The 25,205-nt window shown below is 42.6% G+C and overlaps 1 protein-coding gene across 2 annotated transcripts in view; it reads right to left on the bottom strand.

Moving 5' to 3' along the window:
* Positions 1-2,379: 2,379 nt before the first annotated feature.
* The window catches only part of DDI2 (DNA damage inducible 1 homolog 2), a 36,420-nt gene continuing 13,594 nt past the window's right edge, over positions 2,380-25,205 (bottom strand). Inside the window, exons 4-9 of one of the 2 annotated variants that reach the window (XM_072608962.1) lie at positions 24,643-24,769; positions 21,707-21,834; positions 19,589-19,717; positions 17,768-17,871; positions 16,182-16,371; positions 2,380-11,093 (exon numbers count right to left, since the gene is read on the bottom strand). In XM_072608962.1, coding sequence (XP_072465063.1) covers positions 9,190-11,093; positions 16,182-16,371; positions 17,768-17,871; positions 19,589-19,717; positions 21,707-21,834; positions 24,643-24,769 — 2,582 coding nt within the window. In that variant the 3' untranslated portion in view covers positions 2,380-9,189. Of the gene's footprint in view, positions 11,094-14,264; positions 14,328-16,181; positions 16,372-17,767; positions 17,872-19,588; positions 19,718-21,706; positions 21,835-24,642; positions 24,770-25,205 lie in introns of those variants that run through there. The other variant, XM_072608963.1, reaches the window with a different exon arrangement.

The following is a 25,205-nucleotide window of genomic DNA, read 5'->3' as shown; positions in this document are numbered from 1 at the left end:
TCTTATATGATATTTTTTAAAGGTTGAGGTGATTTTAAACATGATGGAGACATAAATAGCTATTTAGGAACACTATGTTTGGGGGATATATCTCTTACCTTTGGCAGAGATATCCAGAAAGGAGAGAATGAAATGAAGACTGATCTAGGCTCTGCCACTAATTATCCACGTGCCCTTGAACTCATCATTTCCCCTAAGCCTGTTTCCTTTGTCTTTAAAATTAAAGAGCTGGACAAGACCTCTTAAGGACTGCAATCAGCTCCCAGATTCAATTATTCAAAACATCCTTTGGGGTCAATCTGTGGTTTACAAACTTAATAGAGCAATATTTGGGGACATGGGGGTATAGGAGGGAGAATACACGGGTTACTCCTATAGGTAGCTGGGTTTGTCACCTCAATCTGAAGTTGGCTGTATCCAGCTATAGGCGAGATTTTTGTTTCTGGTTGGTTTTTGTTTGTTTTGAGGAGAAACTAAAACTTCCAAGTGTCTGACTCCAATCTGTTTTCAAAATTAAGTCCTCCTTTTCCATATAATTTGGAAAGGAGGATTGGCTAATCCAATTATTACATTCATTAGTTTTGAGTAGGGATTACTTGGTTGGTCACAGTTCACTGGCCTATGACACAAAAGGATCCAGTTCATACAATCAGGTTCTGCTAGAATTAGAAATGCCATATTCTGTCCTATTCTGTTTCTTTTCCTCAAAAATTAGCCCATTTTTTTTTAACCCTACCTCAGCTCTATAATGCATCCTTGGTCAAAACCCAGAAATGCCAAATTTAACTAAAGATTTTATAGCTTTCACCAATGTTTACTAGACATAATACCAGAGAAGGATTGACAGTATTTCAATTTAAACTAGGGAGATAGTGTCAGCAGTAAGAGAACTGGATTTGGTATCTGAGGACCTGGCTCTTACCTCTTACATACGCAACTATGGTTGGTGAAGAGTCATTTACAGTAACTTTTTTAGGACTCAGTTCCCTTTTGGGTGAGAGTTAAACTAGATGACATCAAAAGCTGTTCCCTCCTCTTAAATCTATGATCCTACGAATGAAGTCACTAAAAGATTTTTAAAATCACAGTATTTGTTGAGGAAAAGGAACTTATATCACCTAATTCTATCCCTTTCACATTGTCTTTATTCTTTTTGCTTTTAAACTACTCATTTCGAATATCTCTCCTACCTGTTGAGCCTCTCTTCTTCCCAGATTAAAAAAGTCCAGCAAAAACTGGCACAACATGGCAATACATGCAACATTCATAGTGCCCCATAGTGCCCACCTCTTGAATAAAAGAAAAGCATCTTCCAGTGGCCAAATCTGCTCATTATGACACATCACTGTTTGGTTTGGCTTTTTCCTTCCACCGACAGCAATGCAGTCACTGGCTATGTGGTTCTCCTGGTTTGGTTTACTTCCATCACATCATGCAAATAGTCTCACGCTTCTGAATTACCCTCATCAGTTGCTTTCCAGCATGGATATTTCTATTGGCCAACCATTGGACACCTACTTTGATCCCAATTTTTTGCTATCACAAAGTGCTGCTATGATCATCTTGTCATACATAGAAACTTGATCATCTTCAACCTCTTTAGGGCATTAGCCTAGCAGTGAATCTTGGGGGCAAAAGGTATGGACATTTTAGTCACTAATGGAGTAAAGGAAGAAATTATTCTAGTATACAGTTGGTTAAGGGTGTTTTGATAGTTTATGGAATAAAAAAGCTAAGTGGATAAAGTAGTGACTTCCAACTTTGCTTTTGCAATACTCCCAAGGAGTTTCTCAAATATCAGGACAAAATGCTCTTGTACTCCATTAAAACCACAACTATAAATAGTAAGTGGTGCTTTTAAGAGAGGGTGAGAAAAAAAAGAGGGTAAGAAGGAATCAGTTACAAAACCACATGAAATCAACTCCAAAGACTGGGCACCCTGGCCAATTGGTGAGGCTGAGTGCCTGGAAGTCAGCCAACTGAGTGCTCACTTGCCTACATCCCTTCACCTTTCTCTATCAGCTTCCATCCCATCCCATAGGAGTGAGAACATTGGGGAAGGGCTGTTTACCGGGAGATGCTGCACATCTTGCTAGTATTATTTCCCTATTGTATGTGGAATGCTAACCCAAAATACACACCATTTTCATCAATCAGTAAGCATTTATTAAGCACCTAATTGTTCCAGGTACTGTCAGTTAAAAGTAATCCTTTTACAATGTATTTTTTTACATTTTCCTCATGCTACACAATCTCTTTCTGAACTCAAGACTGTATGCCATGGTATCTCCATGCACCAAGGGAGCACCCACTTAATGGGCCAAGAAGGAGTTAAGTAAACTATACTTCAATTTAAAAGAAACTAACCAAACAATAGTGTCATGATAAAAGTTTTTATTGTCTTTAAATATCAAATTTTTTACACATCAACTTATTTTCCTCAACAAAGTCCTCATTTTTTCCTTTCTTTTACCTTTTAAAAAAGAATTCCTACTCCAGGCTGACATGTATTTCAGTATTTCACAAAACTGACAAACTCAAAGCCCAACTCAGCTATAGACAAAGCACATGATCAGCCAGCCCCAAAGATCAGCGGCACAAAGTGATTGATTCTGGGGTTCCTGAGCTTGGCTCCTGTAAGTTCTCCAGGAGAGAGTTTTTCCTGACTTCTCAAAACCAAAGCATTATGGGATAAGAGGCTGAGCTACTGGCAAGCATGGGTGGATTGCAGACAAGCCCAGTTCTCATAAAACACTGATGTTGTTTCAGTGATTCTAAAGAAAAGTCCATAATCACCTTTGCTCAATCACCATGCTCAAGTGGAAAATTCAAGGGCAGTTGTAAAAGGGGAAGAGAAAGGAAGGAATACAGATGGTCAACATCGCAGTCTCTCCTCAAGATTACCTGCTCCCAAGCCTAACTTACCCATAGACAGAGCTGGAAAATAATAAAAACATGCAAACAAATGTTTACATATAAGGTTGTAGTAAAGGACAAGAACTACCGATGTTCACTCCTGAACCATTCTCAACACAAGCATCACCACAGCCACCTGAAAAACAGAGCCTTGGGAACACGGGATGGGAATAACATTTCAAAAGGTCATAGAGGTCAGATGATGGCTCCAACGGCTTTGAAGAATGGGACCTTAATTCATGGAAGAGTAAAATAGCCAGAGTAGCAACCTTGAAAAAAGAGTAACCTGAAAATGAGGAAAAGATCAATGCAGGTGTACCTTTTTATATTAGAGACAGTCATTGAAAATTATAAAGTAAAAATTTGTAAACAGTCATTTCTCGGCTGATTAAGATTTCTACATGGAAAAAACCTGATTACCCCATCTCCCTTTAACTGCCCCCCCCATCCCTGTATCCTATGATAAAAAAATCATAATTCATGCAGCAAATCTTTTAAAAGTATATATTTAAAGAGATTATTTGGAGGGAGAGGGATAGCCATACCTGTAATTTCATTTGTGTGACAAAGTCTTGGTATTTGGGGAGAAAACCCAAAGCATCATTTCATTGTTGTAGATCTCCAAATTATCTGTAACCTTGTCTCAGAGCTGCCTGGGGCACTGAGAGGCTAAGGTGACTTGCCATACAGTTAGTATATGACTTGAACATCAGGTGCTCCTGCCTATGAGGCTGGCCTCTACCCACTACAGCATACTGCTTCTCTTAAAGATAACATCCTAAGTCCTACAATGACAGATCTGATGAAGGGTGGGGTATTTCAGGGCTGTTGGTTCCCCCCACCAACAACCAAGGGGAGGTTTCAATGCTTCATTTTCTAGTATTTGGGGATCAACTTTACTTTTTTAGGTTGTTGGTTTTTTTAAAGCCCTGTTATACCAACCCACACAGTAGCCTCCAACAGACCTACTGGGTTTTCCTTTTCAGTCCTCAGATTTGACACCACAGAACCTTGCCTTGGTGCTTACTAAAAATGCATCTTCCCACATTTCTGGGATGGGTAAAAATGAGGCCACTTCATCTAAACCAGGCTTCTCAGTCTTGCTGTGCCATGGACCCCACTTTGGAAGTCTGGTCAAGGCTACAGATCCTCTTCTCTCAATATTTTTAAATGCCTAAAATAAGAGGATTACTAATGATACCGAAATAGTTATCACATTAGAAAAAACGGTTCACTGACCCCAGGCTAGGTAAGAACTTCTGTGCTAAACAATCCTTTAGTCAGGTTCTTCTAACAGAAAATCACTGTAGCTTTCAGGGTCTCGAAATGTTGCCAGCTTCTCAGTGAGTCTCATCAGCTGTCTATTACAGTAATACATAGCTAATTGTATGTCAAAGCACGTCCCTTTTTGAGCTGCTGGCCCAAACGGATGAATGGAAAGCCAAGACATTGAACTTCTAATTTTAACTTCTAAACTGTACTCAGCTAAGCACCAATTATGGCCCTACTTGTCCATTGGACCAACAGCTGCCAACTAGTCCAGGAATTTCTGGATTACCTGTTTCTATTTAAGTCTGGTTTTTGAGAGTTTAGTAACATCAAATTTTCACCCAACTTCTCTACAAGTTCAAAGGCATAAAAATATGCCACAAGCCAAAGCAGATTTTGTTCCTGAGGCTAACTAGCAGAATTATTACAAGGATGTCAGAGTTCAGTCCAACTCTGGGAAGAGCAAGGACTGAACTAATTTGGGGCTATATCCCTATCTGCCCCTTCTATATTTCACCATGATGATTACATACACTCAATTTCTAGAAGGCAACATTCTGGAGAATGTCGGAGCTAGGGACCCACCTTAGAGTCATTTAGTGTAACTGGAAATGAATTAGTTTGTATCTCAGAAATGATGATCCCCCCCTCAAAAGATACCCTCAGTTTTGCTCCTCTACCACAATATTTTATCAAATGCCTGGGTTATTTGTAGAACCATGACACAAAAAGCAAACACAAACTTCACCCAAACCACTTCCTTCCTCCTCCCATTCGCTCACTGAGCTACCAGCCAAAGTTCCATTTCTATTTTCACTGTTGACCATTTAGATCCACAAGTTGGACCACAAATCATATCAAGTTCCCCCCATTACTTCAATATACACTCTAAATATGTTTGCTGAAAGTGTATTTTAAGCCCCTCCAGGGAAAAAGATTGTTTTCCCCCCTCTCAGTTAAAATTAGTTTTCAAGTAGCAAGACTGTTTCATTTGCTTTTGCTCCAATCCCAGCTCATCCAAAGACTGTCACACTCTACGATCTTGCCCCTATCTGCTCAAAGAAATTAGACTTACTGGAGAATACCTGTGGTAAGAGGACAGGCCAACCAAGCAGTGTCACAGTGAAACAATTCTCCGTTACCACAAGCAAACACAGTGCTAACAGAAATGTAAACATCTACAGTGAAAATTCCTGTAGATCAGTCTTACAAAAGTGTACAAACCATTGAGCAGCTCAATTATTTCAGCTTCCATTCTCTAAGTGGCTTATGAGAAGCAAAATGAAACTGGAACTTTTTCTAATCCTCTCGTATAAACTCCTGCTTACCCTAGACATGTGGGCCTTCCTTCATAAGGCATGCTTGTCTATTCGTGGCGAGGCAAGGCAAAAGCTGGTATGTCAATGGGTAGCAGATTGTCGTCAGGTCATCTGCGGGTAAAATAATTGGCCCATTTTTTTTTCACTTTTGTATTAGGACGTGGAACCTTAATTTAAATTTTGCCTCATCCTGTGCAGTTATATATTACTTTATATATAATATATGGAATCATAAAGATAATCCCATGTATTTTAAATAGAAATATGTGTATGTTCATATATGCATGTCTAAGTATATATACGTGTATATATATATATGGATTTTTAAAAAAACATTTTATGGCTCACATAGTAGAGGATGGGGGCTAGGGAAGGAAGGCTCCACTGTGGTCACTAGACTCCTTAAATCAAGAATACAAACTCCTCAAACTGCCCTATAAACCTCCTGGACCACAAAGAGCTGGATCTGTGAATACAACATCATGTAAGCTAAGATTTAAGGAGAAAATAAAAGGCTATATGAACTCAGTAGAAATAGTCATACAGCTTCAAGAAGCAAAAGTTTGTAGACAAGGCGGAAAAACTTATGCTTTCAATGATCTCTTATCGCCAGCCCTTTTCTAACCAAAAATTGGAGGGTGTTAATAGCACAAACACAGTCTAGCTGGGGTAGGGAACCTGCAGTCTCGAGGTCACATGTGGCATTCTAGGTCCTTGGGTGCAGCATTTTGACTGAGTCCAAGTTTTACAGAACAAATCCTTTTATTAAGGGGATTTGTTCTGTGAAGTCTGGATTCAGTCCAAGGGCCACATGTGACCTCAAGACTGCAGGTTCCTCACTCCTGGGATACTTGAGGGGTGACTGACCTCTGGTGATCTATATCAATACAACATAAATGGCCTGAGGATGCCCCCTCAAGTGGCCTGCCCAGCTAACAACTGCCAGAAAGGAGTGAAAAACTCAAGTTGTGGAAGGGGTTACACAGGAGGAGATAGGTAGATACAGTTTCTTTTCAAAGCCTAGAATAGTGTATATTTGAGCAAACAAAACATGAAAGTAAGCTATGCCCACAATCTGAGGGTCAAGTTTTGGACCCTGGAGGTTGATCATAATCGATAATAACCAGTCATCTTCAGCTCTGCCCACCATCAGAACACTGACCTAACAGTCACACTGACAAATGATCAGCCTGAAAGTCACCGTAGTTACTGTCCTTACAGAGCTAACTGTACTTTAATGGATTACACAGTAAGATGCAAGGTTTTACACTGCTAAGCTAAAATATTCCAAAATGTCTTTAGCAATTTTGATAGCTTTCTAGTTCCTGCTGAATTAAAACACAACACACACAACTTTTAAGACAAAAACATTCATGTTTTTGTTCATACAAATAGAAGAGTAGGAAAGGGAAAACGGTAAAGATTAGGAATAATCATATGTTGAAAACAAAATAAAAATGAAGGATTTTGGCAGATGCCCTTCGGGCTAGAATTTCATTCATACATGTATGACTGCAGGTATATGTAATTTTTACTAAAAATCAGGCACAAAAGTCCCCTCCCCCCAACCCCCCAAAATTATCTGTGCCATTGATAACTCCTCCTATCATAATGAGCGCCTTTAAGATCTGGAATGTCCCTTGTGCCCCTAAGGAATGGTTTTGTGCCAAAGTTAATTTCTGTTATCCTCAAAACAGAAATCTTCAAACAAAAGGCCTTTTGAAAAAAGGGTCTCTTACCATTAATCACTTTCTCGTTCCCAGAAGCCTCTGCTCAGAAAATAGCCTATGATCACCATTTTTATTCCTTAACCATAGAAAAGATCCACAATACTGTTACTTGATTTTGCACTTATTACAATACAAATGACCTAGTTCCAATTACAGATCTAGAAGGGGGTGGAGGGGTGTTCACGAAAAGCCTGTAAACAGTTCCATATTGCCATCTTAAATCTTTGGTGTGGGGATAGGAATAGGGGTCTATAATCTGAAGGAGTCTACAATGATTCAATGGTGGACTGATCACTCTGCTGTAAAGTTCTGTGCTCCTGTGGCTAACCATGCCAAAGCAACTCTTTTTGCTACCTGCTCAATGTGTGATTTATAACGCCACCCCACTCCTCCCCCTGCTAAAAACTCTTAAAAAGAGTGGAAAACAGTGTAGGAATGAAACAAGAATGTTTCTCAAGACCCCTAAATTAAAAATACAAATGCTCCTGAGAAAATGAATTCTCCACCTACTATATGCAACGGACTTGGGTTTGGATGGAAGCAGCAGGTCTTTAAAAGTGACTTCAGAGTTTGCAAACTGGATGCAAGGCCTCCGTACTCAATTACAATCAAAAGATCCTGATTTGTCATGTTCATAAATCTTAAACAGTCAATTCCCTCTTCCAGGAGTAGAAGGACAAAGATGAGATCTCCCAAAGGGAGCGCACAGTGGGGCCCACAGGACGATGACATCCCAGGGGCTGGTCTTCAACACAAAGGCCACAAGAAAGGTATTCTCCATGCCCTAGAGCCTGCTCTGACTCCATGCTTCCAAAACCAAGATGGCAAACTTTAAATGGGAGGCTTCTGGAGGAAAAAGATGGGAAATTCGGATTTACCAAGGCCACTTGTACTTTAGTGAAGAACACAGCCTCAAATTACCACTTAGGTCAGGTCTACCCTCTCTAAAGAACAAGATAAATGAGTGCCAAGGTTATCACTTCATGCCTCACTCAGCTCAGACACAGCTCAGTAATTATATAATAACGACTTCGAGCAGAGCATGAGCTCAGAGGGCAAACAGACCACAGGCATTCAGGATTAGGGTTCAGTCATCAATTGAGCTTCTAGCAAACCAAACCTCTAGGGACCCCTGCAGCTTCTTAAGTTTACAGATCAGCATGCTCAACGAAGACAGAATTTTGGAGCTCTTGATTTTTCCTTCAATTTAAAAAAAAAAAAATCTGGGTAGCACCAAGTTCTACTTTAAAATCAAACTCTACTCCATCAAGTTCTCTTTTGCAATTTGTGCAGCAGCTCATCATGTATGAATCAGTGAAGTTCTCAACCCACTTTCTGCTGCACATAAAAACGCCAGGCCCCGTGCTCAGAGCGAGGGACTTCCAGCAGTAGTGATACTAGTACTGTTCTTTCATTTCCCTGGAACAACAGTGGATGACAATGCCAAAAATGCTGGATAACATTTCCAAACACAGCTGTGGGGGAAAAGCAGCTTTTCCTATGGTTTGTACCTGGTTGCCTCACTACATGCGCCACTTTGCCTTCAGCCAAATAGGGAATGAGCACAACCATGGGAGGAAGCCAGTCTGCTTTCAGCTGGACAGGTGGAGGGACTTCTAAGAGCTTCTGCTTTTCAAAATGTTCAACATCCTTCTAAAATGGTACATTTTATGTAAACCCATCCATTTTATTCCAGAATGCATCATTAAAGAGAATAAAAAGCTCATGTGCATACATTGCCAATACATTAAAAAGGCCCAAATTTTAAACAAATGTGACAGACTTCATTAGACAAGAGATCATAAATTACTTTGGCCAAAAATAAAAATCTTAAAAAAAAATCTGGCTCAACATTCCGCTTGCAGGTTTCTACGTAAATTGTATACATAAACATCTATATACTGATGTTTATTTTTCAAAGGAATGAGGACTAGTCAAGTCCACCTTCTCCACGGTTATGTAGGAACAATGATATTCTTCGCCAGCAAAATGAGAAGAGCAAGGTCTACGTTTCCACCACCACGCTGCAAAGCCCCAAGAGCTTCTCGCAGAGTAAAACCCGCACGAAGAATCCGGTCCACGTCTGCAGTAGGGAAAAGGTGGCTTGGGAGAAGCGAGGAGTTTGATGCTGGGGGACTGACTAGTTGCTCAAGTCTGCGAAGTGGCCTTGTGGCTTCAGGACAGACGACACTTTCCCTGATTTCAGGTATCCCTGTCAATGGATTCTGAGTGTCCTGAGGGAGCACTGGAGAGAAATCGGACGGCAGGGCCTCAGTTTGCTGAGAGGTCTGAAGGATGGCACTCCCCTCACCTGCTAGGTGTCTGGGTGAAATTTCTGCCCCTCCCAAGTTTAACTGACCCAATGTTTCTGCAGATGTCCCTGTGAAAGAAGAGCTTTCTCTCCTTGATTCCTGTGACTTCAGAATATCCTCTGGGGCAGCTGCCAGGCTTTCATCTGAATCTTCACTGATCCTATTCTCTCCACCAGCACCTGGGGACACCTCTGTTAATCTCTCAGCCTTCATTGGTACAGACTTCACCTGATGGGAGGACTCTTGAGGGTCCTGCTCCTCCAGCACTGCTGGAGGATGTTGACTTGGAGGCAGCTGCTCAGATCTCTCCCTAACATCAGTTTGGTCTTCAGCTGCAGTTTCTGTGTGAAGGATTACTTCTTCAGATACAAGATTTCCGGGGGATTCTTGACAACTAATGACCAAAAGTTGGTGAAGTTCCTTCAGAGCAGCTGTTACAGATAAACCAGAATCCCCTGTAGTTGCTGCAGGGTCCGTGGAGACCTGCCCATCACCAAGCAGACTTAATGAAGAGCCATTCTCCCTCAATAAATATGGCAGTTCATTATCTGTTTCTGACATTTCAACATTGCTTTCTGGGGGCTGCGAATTGCCAGCTGATGCAGGATTACTCACAATTACAGAAGAGGAGCTATGCCTTGATGCTGCAGCTTCCAGCCAATGATTATCTAAAGTGAGGTCAGAAACACCAGCATTCTCCATGCCAGCACTGCGACCACTAGCCAAGCCATGGACAGCTACAAGGGACTGTGCAGCCACATCTATCTCCATGACTGTTTCAGCGTAAGAGCTACCAGATGATGCTGATGATGGAATAGTGCCTTCTGGACACGGAAGATCCGGCTTCTGTTGCTCAGTGTGGTGATTCTCAGTTTGTAAATCGACAGATCTTGGCTGGGGGGCGGGAAGGCTGGGCTGCAATGCAGTCCCAAGCCCCGTGCTCCAGAGCAATTGTGGGCTGTCCACTTCACTCTGCACTTCGACCTTGGGCCACTCACTCACTGGCTGTGGGGGCTGCTGGAGGCCAGTTCCCTGACTTGGTTCTTGGTGAGGTGAACATGAGCCATTCTCCCCTAGACATGGTTGTGGATCAGGCTGCTGGGTGGTTAAGACAGACAAATCATCTTTTGGTTCTCTACCAAGAAGCTCTTTGATGCTAGAGGGGCTTTCCTTAGCTGGAGATTTCTTCAGATTATCTGACAGGATCGTTTCTTTTGATGAATTCTGGAGAGCAGAAGCTGACCTTGGACGGCCTGCAGGCGGGTCTTCCATGGCGCTGTCTGACGAGGCCTGGGTGGGAAGGTCCAGGAGAGGAGAAGGACATTCTTTCTTGTCCGAGATTACCTGGGATTCAGCTTTTGGATCCACGCTCTCTCGACAGCTGGGCTTGTAGGAGCAGATGGAAGCAGGAGCAGAGACAGAGCGATCGAGACTTGCGGGGTGACTGACCTTAGAGCTGAGTCCTAACGAGCGGGCTGCACTGTCAGACCCACCACAGGGCGGTGGGGGTGATGTTCCCAGTGAGGTAGTTTCTTTATCACTTTTCTCTACATTGGGAGAAAGGGAGAAGGAGGAGCTTATTAGCACGGATTAAAGAGACATTATACGAACCTCAAAGTATAAATTAGGTGTAGATGTGTGCTTCTTAAAATACATTCAGTTCAATCTAACACTATGTATGCAGGTTCTCATGAACAAATGTTCAACTAATAACTAATGCCCAGTGCTGAGGTGATACACCTGCCCAACTATGTAGCCACTGGGTGCTCAGAAACCAAGATGAGATCTTGACAGATCAGGGTAGGAAGGGAGGGCCAACTGTGCAGAGTCTCCTCTGGGGACCTCCAGAGGGGCATGTTTGGGGCAGTGCATCAAGTAAGACTTAAGAGCTGGGAAGCCCTGAATTACAATTCTACCACTAACTCTAGCTGTGTGATCCTAGGCCAACTACTCTATCTCTCTGTCTCAAGTTTCCTTATCCTCCAAATGGAGATAATAATAACATCGACCTCCTAGGACTGTTAAGAGGCTCAAATGAGATAATCTATACATGGACCTTTGTAAAGGCCTCCATAAATGTGAGCTCTCATTATCTTATTAATCCTGGCCTCCAGCACACACTGTGGCAGAAAAGAAGAGTCCGTTTTAGAGGAAATATAAAGATGAGGTAGACGACAAAACCCTAAAACATAGTTCCACAGAATAATGCAGCTCTAAAGGTATCTTGGGCAATGACTTCATAGACGAACACGTAATTCCAAGGGAGGCACCAAGCCATGGGGGGTCAGAGAACCAGCTGGGAGCCAGCATCGGACAGATCAGTTTTTATTAGGGGCCTTCCTCGTGCTGGGCACTGGAGGTACAGAGACAAAATGAGAAAGGGCTCCAGCCCTTGAGGAGCTGATAGTCTACCAGAGGACACATGTACATGTAAGTACATACATAATAAGAAGGCAGGCACAGGGAGCAAGGGAGTCAGGGTGCCAAAGCAGTTTTGAAAGAAGCTAAAAATTCTAAGGAGATTGAGGAATGCATTCTGGGTATGGGGACAGACAGCCCATGTCACCAAAGGCAAGGCTAGGTGGGCCAGAATCCATAATGGAAAGGGAATGGGAAGCAAGGCGAGAACAGACTTTAAAATGCCCAACAGAGGAGCATGGGCACCACTATAGTTGACTGAGAATGCATGGGAGGCTATTAAAGTAGTCCAGATTCAGAGGAGGCATTTAAGGCTTGAATGAAAGGGGCACTGTGTGAGAGGAGGGTTGTTTTGGGGCAGAAATGACAAAAAGAGACACCTGGGTGAGGAGGAAAGGTGATGAAGAAGATGACTTTGCAAGGGTGCCTCAGAAGTCGGGAACCTAGGAAGCATAGCTGTGCCCTCAACAGAAACCAGAGAAGTCAAGAAGAAAAGTAAGAGATTTTTTTGGGAGAAAATAAGTTCAGCTTCGCACAGACTGAATTTGAGATACCTAAGACATCTAAATTGGAAATATCCAACAGGCAACTGGTAAAGTTGAGCTTAAGAGAAAAGGATGGAATTACAGATGGAGGAGTCATGTAGACAAAAAGATGGGAGCTGATGAGGTCCACACAACCTACCTCTGACATATATACAGGCTGTGTGCCCTGGGGCGAACCATTGACCTCTAAACTCTTAAAGACTACAAACTGTAGATGAGTTTGTTCGTTTCTATTAGTGGGGAGGGTGGGTGGGTTACAGAAAACTAAGAAATCACAGTACTGGGAAAAAAAAATTTATACAAAAATGCAGGCAATTCATTAAATAACAGTGGTTTGGGGAAAAAAAGAGACAATTCCCCAAACATTCATACGTACATGTGTGTGTTCACAGGCTTAGATTTTTCATTTTCTGATAACTGACAAGTGAGACTCTTCACAGTGGGCTTAAACTTGGCCTGACAATATAGAGAATGTCTCTAAGTAGCTTTGCTCCCACTTTTCCCAATTCCCTCAAGTCACACACTTTTTATCAGAGATTGCGTTGCAAGCTGGCATCCCTGCACTAGCTAAAATGTTGTCTACTTACATGGTACTTAAGTCAGTCAGGAGAGCTCACACACTAGCCAACCTGTTAATGGAGACTTGGTGGCTCAGTTAAGGGGAGGCTCAGCCTTCATCAAGTGTCTCAAGTCCTTGATGTGGAGCTTAATGCTTTTTCAGAGTTCATGTGTGAAAGGGAATAAAACACCATGAGCCTTGTATACCTCAAGAGCTCTCTAATGAGACAATGTGGTGAAGACTGTAAACCCTGGGGGTAATGGCCTCTTGGCTCTAGGTATAAAGCTTGGCCAGAAGCCGAAGGTGACCCTGGCCCTCAGCCTCACTGCCAGCAGCACAGAGATGAGGAAGTAACCTCGTGCACCTCTAGAAGGCCTGGCTCTGTACTAGAGGACCCTGGAGGGCAGAGGGAGGAGTGTGGCATATCAACAAGACTATTTTTAACTGGACAGGCAAAGGCTAAAAAGCACCATGTGTTTAACTACAACTAGCCAGCAAACACCCTCATGGGACCCTGAACAGGCACTTGGAAGATGGTTTCTTTCCTGGTCCTGCTAACAGCTCCCACATCAGGACAGGAAGGACAGCATCTTTCCCAAGGGTCCTTCATGGCCGAGCTGATATCCCAGTTTGCACTGGACAAGGCGAGGGCTGCAGGCTCTGGGGCTGTCAACCCAGACAACTCTGATCTGTGACCAGATAGAGGTTTGGGGTCCAAGGTGAAAATAACTCCTACCCTGGTATCTTCCAAGGAGTTATTCTGTGAGAAGGGATTAAACCAAGTGCTTCTGGCTCTTCAGAGGGAGGGGGCACAACAAATCTGAAGCAGAAGGTTATCACTATTAATGATGTTTTACGCTGGCTTAATACATTGTGTTATTCATCACTGTTAGTTGTTAAGTTTTTAATTCATGTGGTAATTTCCTCGGGCAGGTCCCACAGAAGACAATGAAAACCATGAATTTATACACAAACATATATATTTCCATACATGTATGTGCATATGTATACAATACATGTAGTCCAGCATACATATGCTGCGTGCAGGCTAGTTGTAATTAGATTAAACAAGGTGACATGGTGAATTAAGAAGCCTGCGTATCACACCCGAGGGACACACAATTAAGAGCCCTGCTATTACTCAGACCAATCACATGAAGACTGTATTGAAGGCTTAGAGTGATGGCTATAAATACCTGGTCTGAGGCCCATTCCAGCTGCAGTACACACACATTACATGCATCAAGGCTTCTGACGCTCTGTTTAAATTAGGAAACAGACAAGCAAACGTGGGTTAACAACTCAAACCACACAGCATGCAAGGTTACAGTTGCCACGCCTGTCATGGTTTGAGCCAAGGAGAGGCAGGGACAGAGTGTGGCAGGTGTGGGGTCCTGGGAACCCAAGAGCTCTGCTGGATGGTCCATGACACTCTTAGGGCTGTTTCTCCCATCACGCTGTGGCTTTTCAGACACCCTATGTCACACACACACACACACACACACACACACACACACACACACACACACACACACACACACACTCTCTCTCTCTCTCTCTCTCTCTCTCTCTCTCTCTCTCTCTCTCTCTCTCTGTCTCTCTCTCTCCCCTCTGGGAGAAGCTGCAGGTACCATGGGAGAGGAAGGTCCAGTAAGATCTCCTGGAATGGTTAGGTGAAACAAGTCTGTGTGGGTAGTCCTCACCTTACATCCATCTCACAAAATAATGCTAACCTGATCTGAACGAAGTCCCACCCTAACCTGCTGCCTTGCTTTTGGCCCTAGGATCAGTGCTTAGACCCAGTTCCAGGGATCAAGATCAAGCCTCCCTTACAGGCCATGAGCCTGGCCCTCAAAAAAAAAAACTTTGCTTTTAGTACCGGGGCTCTTAAGTCCAGTTGTCCCACCAGCAACAGGAAGTCAGTGAACCTAAGAAAGGAAAGATCAAGGCACTGGGCAAAGCAAAGAATCAGAAGCCATTTCCATTTGAGACTGACACTATGGCTTACAACGTGACCAAGAGCTATAAATTGGCTATTATTTTCCCTTCTGCAGTGCCTATTCTGAATAATTTTCCATTTTCAGCCTCTCAGAAGGCCTAACCTCTCTGCAAAACACCAACACTAAAAACATGCTCTGGACATTAGTCTCTGGCCCAAGACAGCAAGAAAGAAGTACTGTCAATACAAGTCATTCCAGTGCTCCCACTCCAAAATGGACCAGGTCATGGCTCTAGCTAGTAGTCAGTAACAAACTGGAGGAAAATTTAAAATTATTTCACTATTAAAGTTTTCCTTTAAGAAACAGGTGTGTATCCTCTTATCAACGATGACCATGTCAATATGACCTCTAACCACACAAGTAATATAGCACTCTGTATGACATTAGCCATGATGATACATAATTTCAGACTAAAACTTTTCACTCTGCCCTGAAAATCTTGGCTAAGTGACTAGTCTCTAGCCTTACCAGGTCACAATGCATAAGACTTAGAAAAAGATATGAGACAGTTTTGATGTGTATGTCACTGTTCAACCATGTCTCATCAGCAGCACAAAAAACTCCCTGAATTTTCAATCACATCTCTTGCTATTTCTCCTTCTGATTCTGGGAAAACACGGAGGATAAAGGAAAGGGCATTCCTTTCCAGAGAGAGAGCGACTATTTCCACTGAGTGCAACTTCCTGTCAAAAGGTGGCCAGGAAAGAAAGGAAAGGAGGAATGATTGTCATCACCCTCATTTGCATCTCCTCAATAAGAAATGAGGCAGGTGTTTGCAAGACATATCACTGTTATAAAAAGGGGCCTTTCTCTGAAATACAAGGGCTTCTTTGAGGAAAAACACAAGAAATATAAGACACCCAGTAAAAGATTCATGAGGATAGAACTCCTCAATAGACATCACCCATAGCAACAAATTTCTTCTGGGTCTGACTGAACCACTCTACTTTCTGTCACTATATTAAGCAAAGGGAGTGGGTTGTGAGAAAGCCTCCTAGGCTGCACGCTGAGGGGGTTGACAAGCAGAATCAGAAGGGGCCTAGATTCTAAGGATTGCCCTTTCCTGGCTCACCCACCCACCCCCAAAGTAGGAAATGCAGCTGGTTCCAATACCTGCATCCTCGACGGACTTTTGAAGGGCTTCTGCTAGCTCTTGGTCTGCAATCTCTTCTGGCCGAATGTCATCTCGCCCTGAACCATAGGCTAACCTTGCACATTCTGGGAGCTCCCCCTCTGGAAGGAAGGTGGTTTGCGTGCCTGTGGTGCCAATCACGAGGACGTTTTTCTTGAGGTCAATGGAACACTGAGAGGGAAGAAATCAAACTCAAATGAAAAGGATTCTGCTCAGCAGTGCATAGGCTGCAGCTGAATCTGATTAAATGCAACAGATTAAATGTCATCAGAAAAACTGAGCTCTTCAGACGCACTTGAATGGAAATTACCATTTGCAGAAGCAACACTTACAGGCGCCAAGGAAAGTCAAGTGACTCATTTCGGCTGAAAGGGCTAGAGCTTCGTCCTCTAAGATTCTGCTCATTAACAGAGAGTTTTCAGGTACTGTGAGTTAACAGCAGTCATGTGAAGATAGAAGAATAATTTATAAAATATTACCGCTTAAACATAAAACAGCATGTTCTGCTTGGTGTCTGCTATGCCTGGAATCTAAGCTGATGCCAAGTGGACACAGAAAACCACTGTTCTGTTTCTGATCATTCTGAAGGGCAAAGGAGAGACAGCACAGCCTAACAGATAAGACACCTGGCCCTGGGGCCCTAAGTTCAGTGCTATTTCAAACACACAGTAGCACAGGGCAAGTGGCCGAGCCTCTTGGGACCTTCAGCAACGTCTCTCAGAGAAGTTGAAGAACAGATGCTGTTCTGAAATGGAAAGTTCCCTCCCTGGGAGTTCTCTTAACCTGTATAATCACAGGTCCACCGCAGGTACTTATTCACTTGACTGTAGGTACCAGCACATATACATAAGTAGGTCTGTGTCCACAATAGAAAGGCAGCTCCCTCAAACTCACCCATCACTGCCTACTCACTGAGAACGCTCGTTATCGGACTGTAAACTCCTGGTGGGGAGGGACCAATGCCCTCAACATAGATACCCTGACATGCACACAAGCAGCATACCTTGGGTTTACAAGGATGATTCCTTTCAGTGCTAGTGCCCCGGGGGCATCCTCCAGCCCAACAAATGTTCATATAACTACAGACAATCTCTTACTCTAAAGGAAAGGATGACTGACTTTTTTTACCGAGTAGAAGCTAGGTTATACTGCTAGAACAACTGCCTTGTACAAGCTCCCTACAAACAAATTCCAGAATTATTATAGTAACAATCTACAACTTGTATGGGAAAGGAGACCATTGCTACTGGATATCCCCTTATGTTCTAACCAGACTGTCTTCTCCAGCAGGTCCCCAATAAGTTGACAGCTGAGATGCTCACAAACAGAAAGGCAAGAAATCTTCCCTTTCCAGTGATGCTCTTAATTTTGGCAGGCCAGGAAGGCAACAAATAGAGAGAGCTTTCTGGTTTGAGCTCAGCTCTCTGTCTCTCCAGTTCAAATTTCCAATCAGGGCACAGATTCATTATGTATACAGATAAACACTTGGTGTATAGGCAGTTGTTGTCATACCTCTTGTCTCCCCCATGTACCACCAGACCCTGAAAGAAAGAAGAGCAGGAGTTACCTGATGTCTCTTGAGCATGTCCAGTCCCAGAAGCATGTCCATGGGCTGTTCCTCAAGTATAGAAAATGAACATGGCAGGAAATCCCCTTCAATCTGAACTTGAGCTGAAGCACAGAGAAAAGTAGATATTGCTACAGTTTCATGAAGGCCCAGGGCACCCTTTGGAAACTGGATTGCTAGAAATATGGCCCAGCAGTTTCTTTTAACAGATTCTGAAGTCAATGAGAGTTTCAAATGACAAAAATTGAGGCAATGACTATGATCATATTTAAATTAAATATAAATACATGAAAATGATATATAAATCTCTGTGAGTATATATAAGTCTCTCGGAATCAATAATCATTTTTTTCTTGGTTTAAAAACTCATGTGGGCTCCAGCTCAGGCTTGGGGTAAAACAAGTGATGGGGGTGCTTAGTCTAAGGTAGAATGATGACATTTAGAGCAGATGCAGAACTTGTGGGGAAAATTATGAAAAGGAGACATTTCTCTGATATGAAGTATCTTCTTCTCACTTATGGCTTTAACAAAGTTATACAATAAGAAGATGATTTCATCTAAAAAAAGAAGACTGAATCTTCAGACCCTTCTGCTCCACTGGCTTGCTCCCAACAACTTGTCCCCTGGCAAACACAAACTAGCTCTGCCACCAGTTTGCCTTTGGAATACTATACTTGTCAAATGTCATGGACGAAATACCTACAAATTACAAGCCTTTTTCTGGAATTTCTGGATTATACAAAAATGGAACATGACCCGTGATCTCCTCCCTCCTTTGGGATAGCAATATTTCCAAAGGCAATTCATCTGCTGTCAATCTTTCCACTTTATGTGTTTACTTAGCCATCTGGCTAAGACCTTTGGTAATTTTATACTTGACTCCATTAAATTTAGGAAAATAGTTAAGATTTTTATTTTTTACAATTAGGTTTTGAGTATTTAGATGACCAAAGCTGTTCACATAGAAAAAACTGACAGGTCTAAAAGGCCTGAGCTTCTAGCGAGGAAAGGATCAAAGACCAATTGGCATCCATAAGGAAACATCTCATGTATATAAACATAAGTTCTGCATCTGCTCATCATTCTACCTTAGACTAAGCACCCCCATCACTTGTTTTACCCCAAGGAATCGCTTGAGCTGAAGCCCAGATGAGTTTTTAATTCAAGAAAACAAAATGATTGTTGATTCCAAGAGATTATGTCTATCGGGCCTACTTAATTCCTTTCAACAAGAAAGGCCAAGGGGAACAGGTCAATTTTAGCTGCTCCTTTCTATGAGCTTTAAATTTACTCTTGGGAAAGAAGCTTGGAGTCATGTAGCTTGAGCCCAGAGTACAATCAACTAATCATTTCAGGAGCTTCAGTCTCCTCCTGCCCTCCGGCCTGTGACACAGTGTTCAAAGTAGCAAAGACTATCCCTCAAAGAAAAAGGGTTAGAAATTCAGGAACATGGGGTCTCAGCACTGGTCAGAAGGGCTCTTAGCAGAGGGCATCTTTGGAGGCCAGTCTCTGCTTGGAGACATCCAGCAGAAAGGACATGCTTCTTCCTGAGAATGCAAGCAGATTGTAAGATCCAATAAGCTCATCAACAGGCTAAAAGATCTCCATAAACAGGTGAAGTTCTTTTTCTTCCAGCGACTGGCACTATCATGCCAATACGAGCAACGACAAAAATCATTTTTCTATGAGGAAAGTTATGAAAATCACATCCCCTTCCCTATGTACACCGTAATTACAATAGCTTCTATTTCGCTGAATTAGATAATGTATCTTACAATCATAAGGGAAAAAACCCACACCAAGCTTCTGAGTCTCCTTACCCAGATGTACTCTGCCGATAATCTTCTGTGTGCCAACACCTTTGGCAATTCCAGCCCACCGGCGATCCACAAGTCTCATTATATTACACCTTTCTGCACAAGCTTGGCTCATAATGGTCATTTGGGCTCCTGAGAAGAGATATCAGCACCACAAACTCTCTGAGAATCATTCAACAATCTCTACCCATCAATTCACTCCATATGTCATGGTGTGCATGAAGGAAAAGATTCATAATTAACTAGAATGGAACATAAAGCAAGACACACACACACACACACACACACACACACACACACACACACACACACACTCTCTCTCTCTCTCTCTCTCTCTCTCTCTCTCTCTCTCTCTCTCACAAGAAGGTAGTAGTAAGTTCAAAGTTGCCCTTGCTAAGCAGGCCATACATCAGGCTTTTTTTACTGAGATGACTTTTTATTCTGGATTGGACCTAGGAAATACTAATGAATCTTATGTGTCCAGAACCAAGCTGGATGTGCTGTGCTGTTTCCTCCAAAAAAAATATAAGCTCCTTAAGGCCAAGGGCTATTTGGTTTTCTATTTCCAGTGCCATGCATATTCTAAGTGCTTGTTGAATCCTTGCAGCCCAGACCTGGTTTGTTTCTCATTGATATTCTGAAACTAACATGAGAAAGCAAAAAGCGACAGCAGGACAGAGGGATGCCCAAGGGTCTCAGCAGCCCAAGACACAGGTGAAGAGGATGACATCCATGTTCAAGTGATAACTCCATGTTTCTTGAAGATACTATTGCCAAACTCTGAGTTGCTTGCATCTAATGGCTTTAAAACATTTTACTAACCAGCATCACTCCTATTTTATAGCTGTGGAAACTGAATTCAGTTTACCTATTGCCTTGAAAAAGTGGATGCAAGGGCTCAGAATCTACCCCTATTCCCCATCCCCATCTGTGGCCCTAACTCCTCAGATAGCCTCAATCAAAAGAAGAGGGCAGTCAGCCAATTTCTGCTCCTGGACGCATACATCAAGCCACACAGCTCCGACAAGAGGCTGAATGTGCCTCGTCTTCACTCTCACCTCCTAAATTGATGGTTTCCTGTGATGACCTCTCTTCCCAAGTTGTAGTTTCACATTTCCAACTCCTGTCAACACACACACACACACACACACACATACCCCATGACACTCTGACTTGGCCACATCCTCCAAGATAACCTTCACTTGTCACTCCAAACCCAACCTTTGCAGTCACTCACTAAACCCTAGGGGTTGTCTTTGCGTTTCTTTTCTCCATTCCTTCCTTCCCAAAAGCCCTTCCAGTACAGAGTTCAGGACCTGACGATGTTATACCTGAACTACTCTAATGCCAAGCAGTCTTACTGTGATGTCAGGATAGTGGCTGTCTGATTTCAGGTTCACCAACATGCCCTATTCTGCAACTTGTCTTCAAAAAACCTTCTAGGACTCCCTATTGATAACTCAGGGATCCAAGCCTTATGATCAAGCCCAAATTCCTAACCTAGGTTTTCAAGGTCCATCATACTCTTTCTACCCCTACCTTACCAATCTGATCACACAACTACTCCCATATACAAATGTGCCAGGCTGCCCCACACTATACTTCCCCTGGCTCCTTCCCTTACCCTTCAATGAAATGGCCTCTTCTCTTTTTATTTAAATTCCATCTCCCTCTCTTGGCCTAGGCCAAAGCTCATCTCTTCCTCATCTCAGCCCACAATAATCTCCCCCTTTCTTAAATTTGAGCCATGATGATAGAAACAATACTGACATTTCTCTAAAACTTTGTAAATATTAAAGTAATATAAAAACTGGCACAAGTACAGTCACCCCCACTTACCAAGAAGCTCAGTGTTTGCCCAATCAGATCCACTAAAGTCTACAACCCTGGATTTGAACCTAGGCCTTTCCTAACTTTGGAGCTTTCTGCTCTACAAACCCTTGCAGCACAATGTGAACATGCAAAAGTACATTCACTTAGAGGGTTTTTAGGAATGGCAGCACCCAAAATCCAAGGCACCGCAGTATCACGGGGTTTCCAGAATACTAACGGAAAGACATTCAGGAGCTTCTCTTTGGTTATGTCTGGTCAGAAGAGAGGAGAGTGAGAAGGTAGGATCACCTGAATCCACAAATGCTTTCACAGGATGTCCATTCACTTTGCAGTTAATATAAAGCATCACAACTTGGCCAAAGCTCTCAGGAGCTTCTTCCATGGCTATTGTCATGTTTTCCTCAATGTTCTGTTGCCTATAACAAATCAAAATCAGGAACCAAGAGCATTATTCCTATGAACAGAAATCTAGGTGTTTTAAACAAACATTTAAAAATAGATCTGCTTGTTTCTCCTGGCCCCAAGTGCAGGCCAGTTATGAGCAGCTGAGTGACGGCTTTGGAAAGGAGTGCTTTTATCCAGCGGGAGGCTGCTTAACAGAGTTGAAATGCATGCTGTTCACAGAGATCTCTTCATAATCTGAAGATCAAATGACATCTATGTAAGAAGAGGCCATGCTTTATTTCTCTTGTAGAAACTGAGGCTGCAGACTACAGTAGAAGGTAGGTTGAATTTCAAGTGCCTTGAAATGTATGTAGGACTAAAATATGGGATCAAAGTTAATAATAGCTATTCCAAAGACCGTAACTCCAACAAAAGAAGGGTCATGTAGCCTTTGGAACTTCATCTGACAGATGAAGGATTGCTTGGTGATTTGCTTACAATTACACACCTCTGAAGGCCCTTGGGGGAAACCAGAATTTGGGTTGCTCTCAGCTTCCCAGGCCAGTACTTCTCCATTGTACTTGGCCTCCATGTTGCAGTGGCCAGAAGAGATTTCAAAATGAACAACCAAATACTAAGAATAGACTAGACCGAGTTGGCATCTGAGGTCATCTCTTAGACAGTCTGGAAGAGGGGATCAACTGCTACATCACCTCTATAATCTTCACATCTGGATGCTTCCAGTGGTCGTGGCTAATGAAATCAAGTAGTGTTCTAGTTACAGACACAAAGGCTGTGAAGTACTGCGGAAGTACCTTCCAATATGGCGCACTGCTTTATGACTCTGGACACACCATGGGTCAACTCACATCCTCCAAGGCTAAGAAAGGGAATGTTTTAAGGCAACTGATGAGCTAAAAATGTGTATATCTTTTGTGAAAATATTAGAATTGAAGTAACTTGGTGGGCAGAGGTCACCCTGCAACAAAATACTCCTCTTCCTGAGTAGGTTGAGAATGGAAGATCCCAGATACCTGATCTGAAATGTGGGATCTCTCAAGTTTCTCACAAGATCATGTGATGTTTCAGTGCCCTAAACCTCTGTAATCACGCCAGTGGCACACCCCAAAAACCCAATGCGTGTGGTGCCAGCATAAGACAGCCTCCTCACAAAGCCAAATCTGTGGAGGAAGTTTAGAAAGAAAGCAAAGTGTGCTGTACAATGGTGACTTTGTATTAACTGAACAAAGATGAAGCTCTGCTACAATCCCCTGTAAACTAGTACTGGTCATTCACTTATTCTGTGCATGCTACACAGGAAGCTATTCAAAGCATACAAAGTTTCCTTTTTAAAGGAAGAGATGTCTTAATTTTCCTCTGGGAAGCAATATGAACCTTTCAGATATCCATGGTTACTCTCACTTTTCTGTTTTTCCAATGGTCCAACATCATGGTGACATTTCAAGAGAGCTGTTAGCAGTGTTTTGTAGTTGACAAAACTCCCAGGCCAGGCCCTCGGCAGCATGGGCCTCCAAGGTAGGTGAAGCCTTCCATGTCGGATCTGATCATTACTGATTTCCTATTTCACCTTGTCTATTTGCTAGGGATATTTCGAAAAGCCACTTACTGGGGTCTGAGAATGCTGCTGGGGGTAGGAAATCAAAGTCCAGAACCAAAAGAATATGTATATTCCTTAAATTTCTAGTTTGATGATAACATTCACTTTCAATTTTCCCAGAAAAATTTAAAAAATAGTTCCTTGTTGTGTGAGTTGTGTACTTAATTTACTGCCCAAACTGCTCTTTGCTTTTGTTAGAACAAAGCTCACAACAAAAACCAGAAATAAACTTTGCTGTGGGCCAGGCTGATCTTCATCACTGGGGACAACATGGGAATCAAGAACATAGCTACTCTTTAATTGAGATCATGGGGTTAAATTAACAGGGCTGAAACGATAACATCTTGGTGCTGACAATAAAATGCCCAAATATAATGTAGCCCTGGAGAAATTGAGCAGGAAACCTGTCACACAGTCCATCCCTTGAGGGCAGAGCAGGAAGCATGGAAGCCAAATAGATTTAGGACTCCAAAATATCATTTCTGCAGAGCTGCTGTTCTAAGCTTAAACCCTCAACTAAATCACAAGGAGTCAAGCAACCTGCTGAAGGATATTAAGAATCAAAGGAGCCTATTAAATTGAGGAGCATGTTTAATTGACTTGGAGCATCCCATCAGGTGGAGAAGTTCCTCTTCTATCTCAGGGAACTCCCTTGCACATCATCGTTCTTCTTCAAAACATAAAGTTTTGTAGGCATTTATTCTTTCTCCCTTTCACTGCGTCTACCACTGAACAAACAATATACTGAATAACAAAATCCTAACGGCAAGCATTCATTGCCCAGTAAAGCAAATTCCCAAACTGATTACGTCCCAGCACATCTGTCTCCATGTGGGCTTAAGTCCACTGCCTCTCTGGCAGGAGGAGGGGTGGGGGGTGGGATTCCTCTCAGGCCCCTGAACTTGAGGGTTTTTAATCAGAGCATCAAAGTTCTCAAGTCTCTCAAAGCTGTCCCTACATGCTGGTACATCTGAACACCATTTTAGCACTCCGCTCTGCTGGCCAAAGATACTTATGGAATTATCAGGAGAGAAATAGTTCTCAAGTTGTTGTCATCAAATTCTTATGGAAGAACCAACAACTGTATGATGTTGCATCCGACACTGGAGTAATGGCACAGGAAAGTAAAGTGACCTGCAAGCCCTGGTACTCAGATATCTGTAGTCTGAGAATCAAGTTATGCGCAAAGCCTCCTTTCCCTTGGGCTGAGGTGCTTTGTTACCTTATATCTTCTTCTATCTTGGCCTGAGCTTCCAGATCAAAGGGGTCAGCCGCAAAGAGACGGATCCTCTCCTGCTCCCTCCGAGCTCGGTCCTGCTGCTGTTCTATCAGGACCCTAGTAAATTTCTCTGCAAAAACGAGAGACGTAAACGACCAAACTCCAAGCGGGCAGAATTGTATGCCTTTTCATTGTTTGTTATTGTGCCTAACAACTTCTCAAAAGACATCTGCAAGACAGATATAAAGAGCACATCTAAAAATGACTGAGAAAGCTCATTTAGATTTAGTCACTGCCTTGAATTATGCACTCAGCATCAGAACTTTCAATAAAAACTCTTTAAGCCACACATTCAACAAGATCATTGATTCTCATAAGAGTTTAATTATGCCTGCCTCTAGTCTGATACAATGAACAGTTTGAGGCTAAATTAATGGGAAACTATTATCTGGAAGATAGAACTGTCTCAGGACTCTCTGTGTGGTTCATAGGCCCACCCGCCGTTGCCGTTGCAAGATCTTCCTTGTAAATAATATAAATCACTTACAGTTCCATTCTTTAATCTC

Source organism: Notamacropus eugenii, chromosome 5, assembly GCF_028372415.1.
Source record: "Notamacropus eugenii isolate mMacEug1 chromosome 5, mMacEug1.pri_v2, whole genome shotgun sequence".
Classification (NCBI taxonomy): domain Eukaryota; kingdom Metazoa; phylum Chordata; class Mammalia; order Diprotodontia; family Macropodidae; genus Notamacropus; species Notamacropus eugenii.
This window is presented reverse-complemented; position numbering and strand designations above follow the sequence as displayed.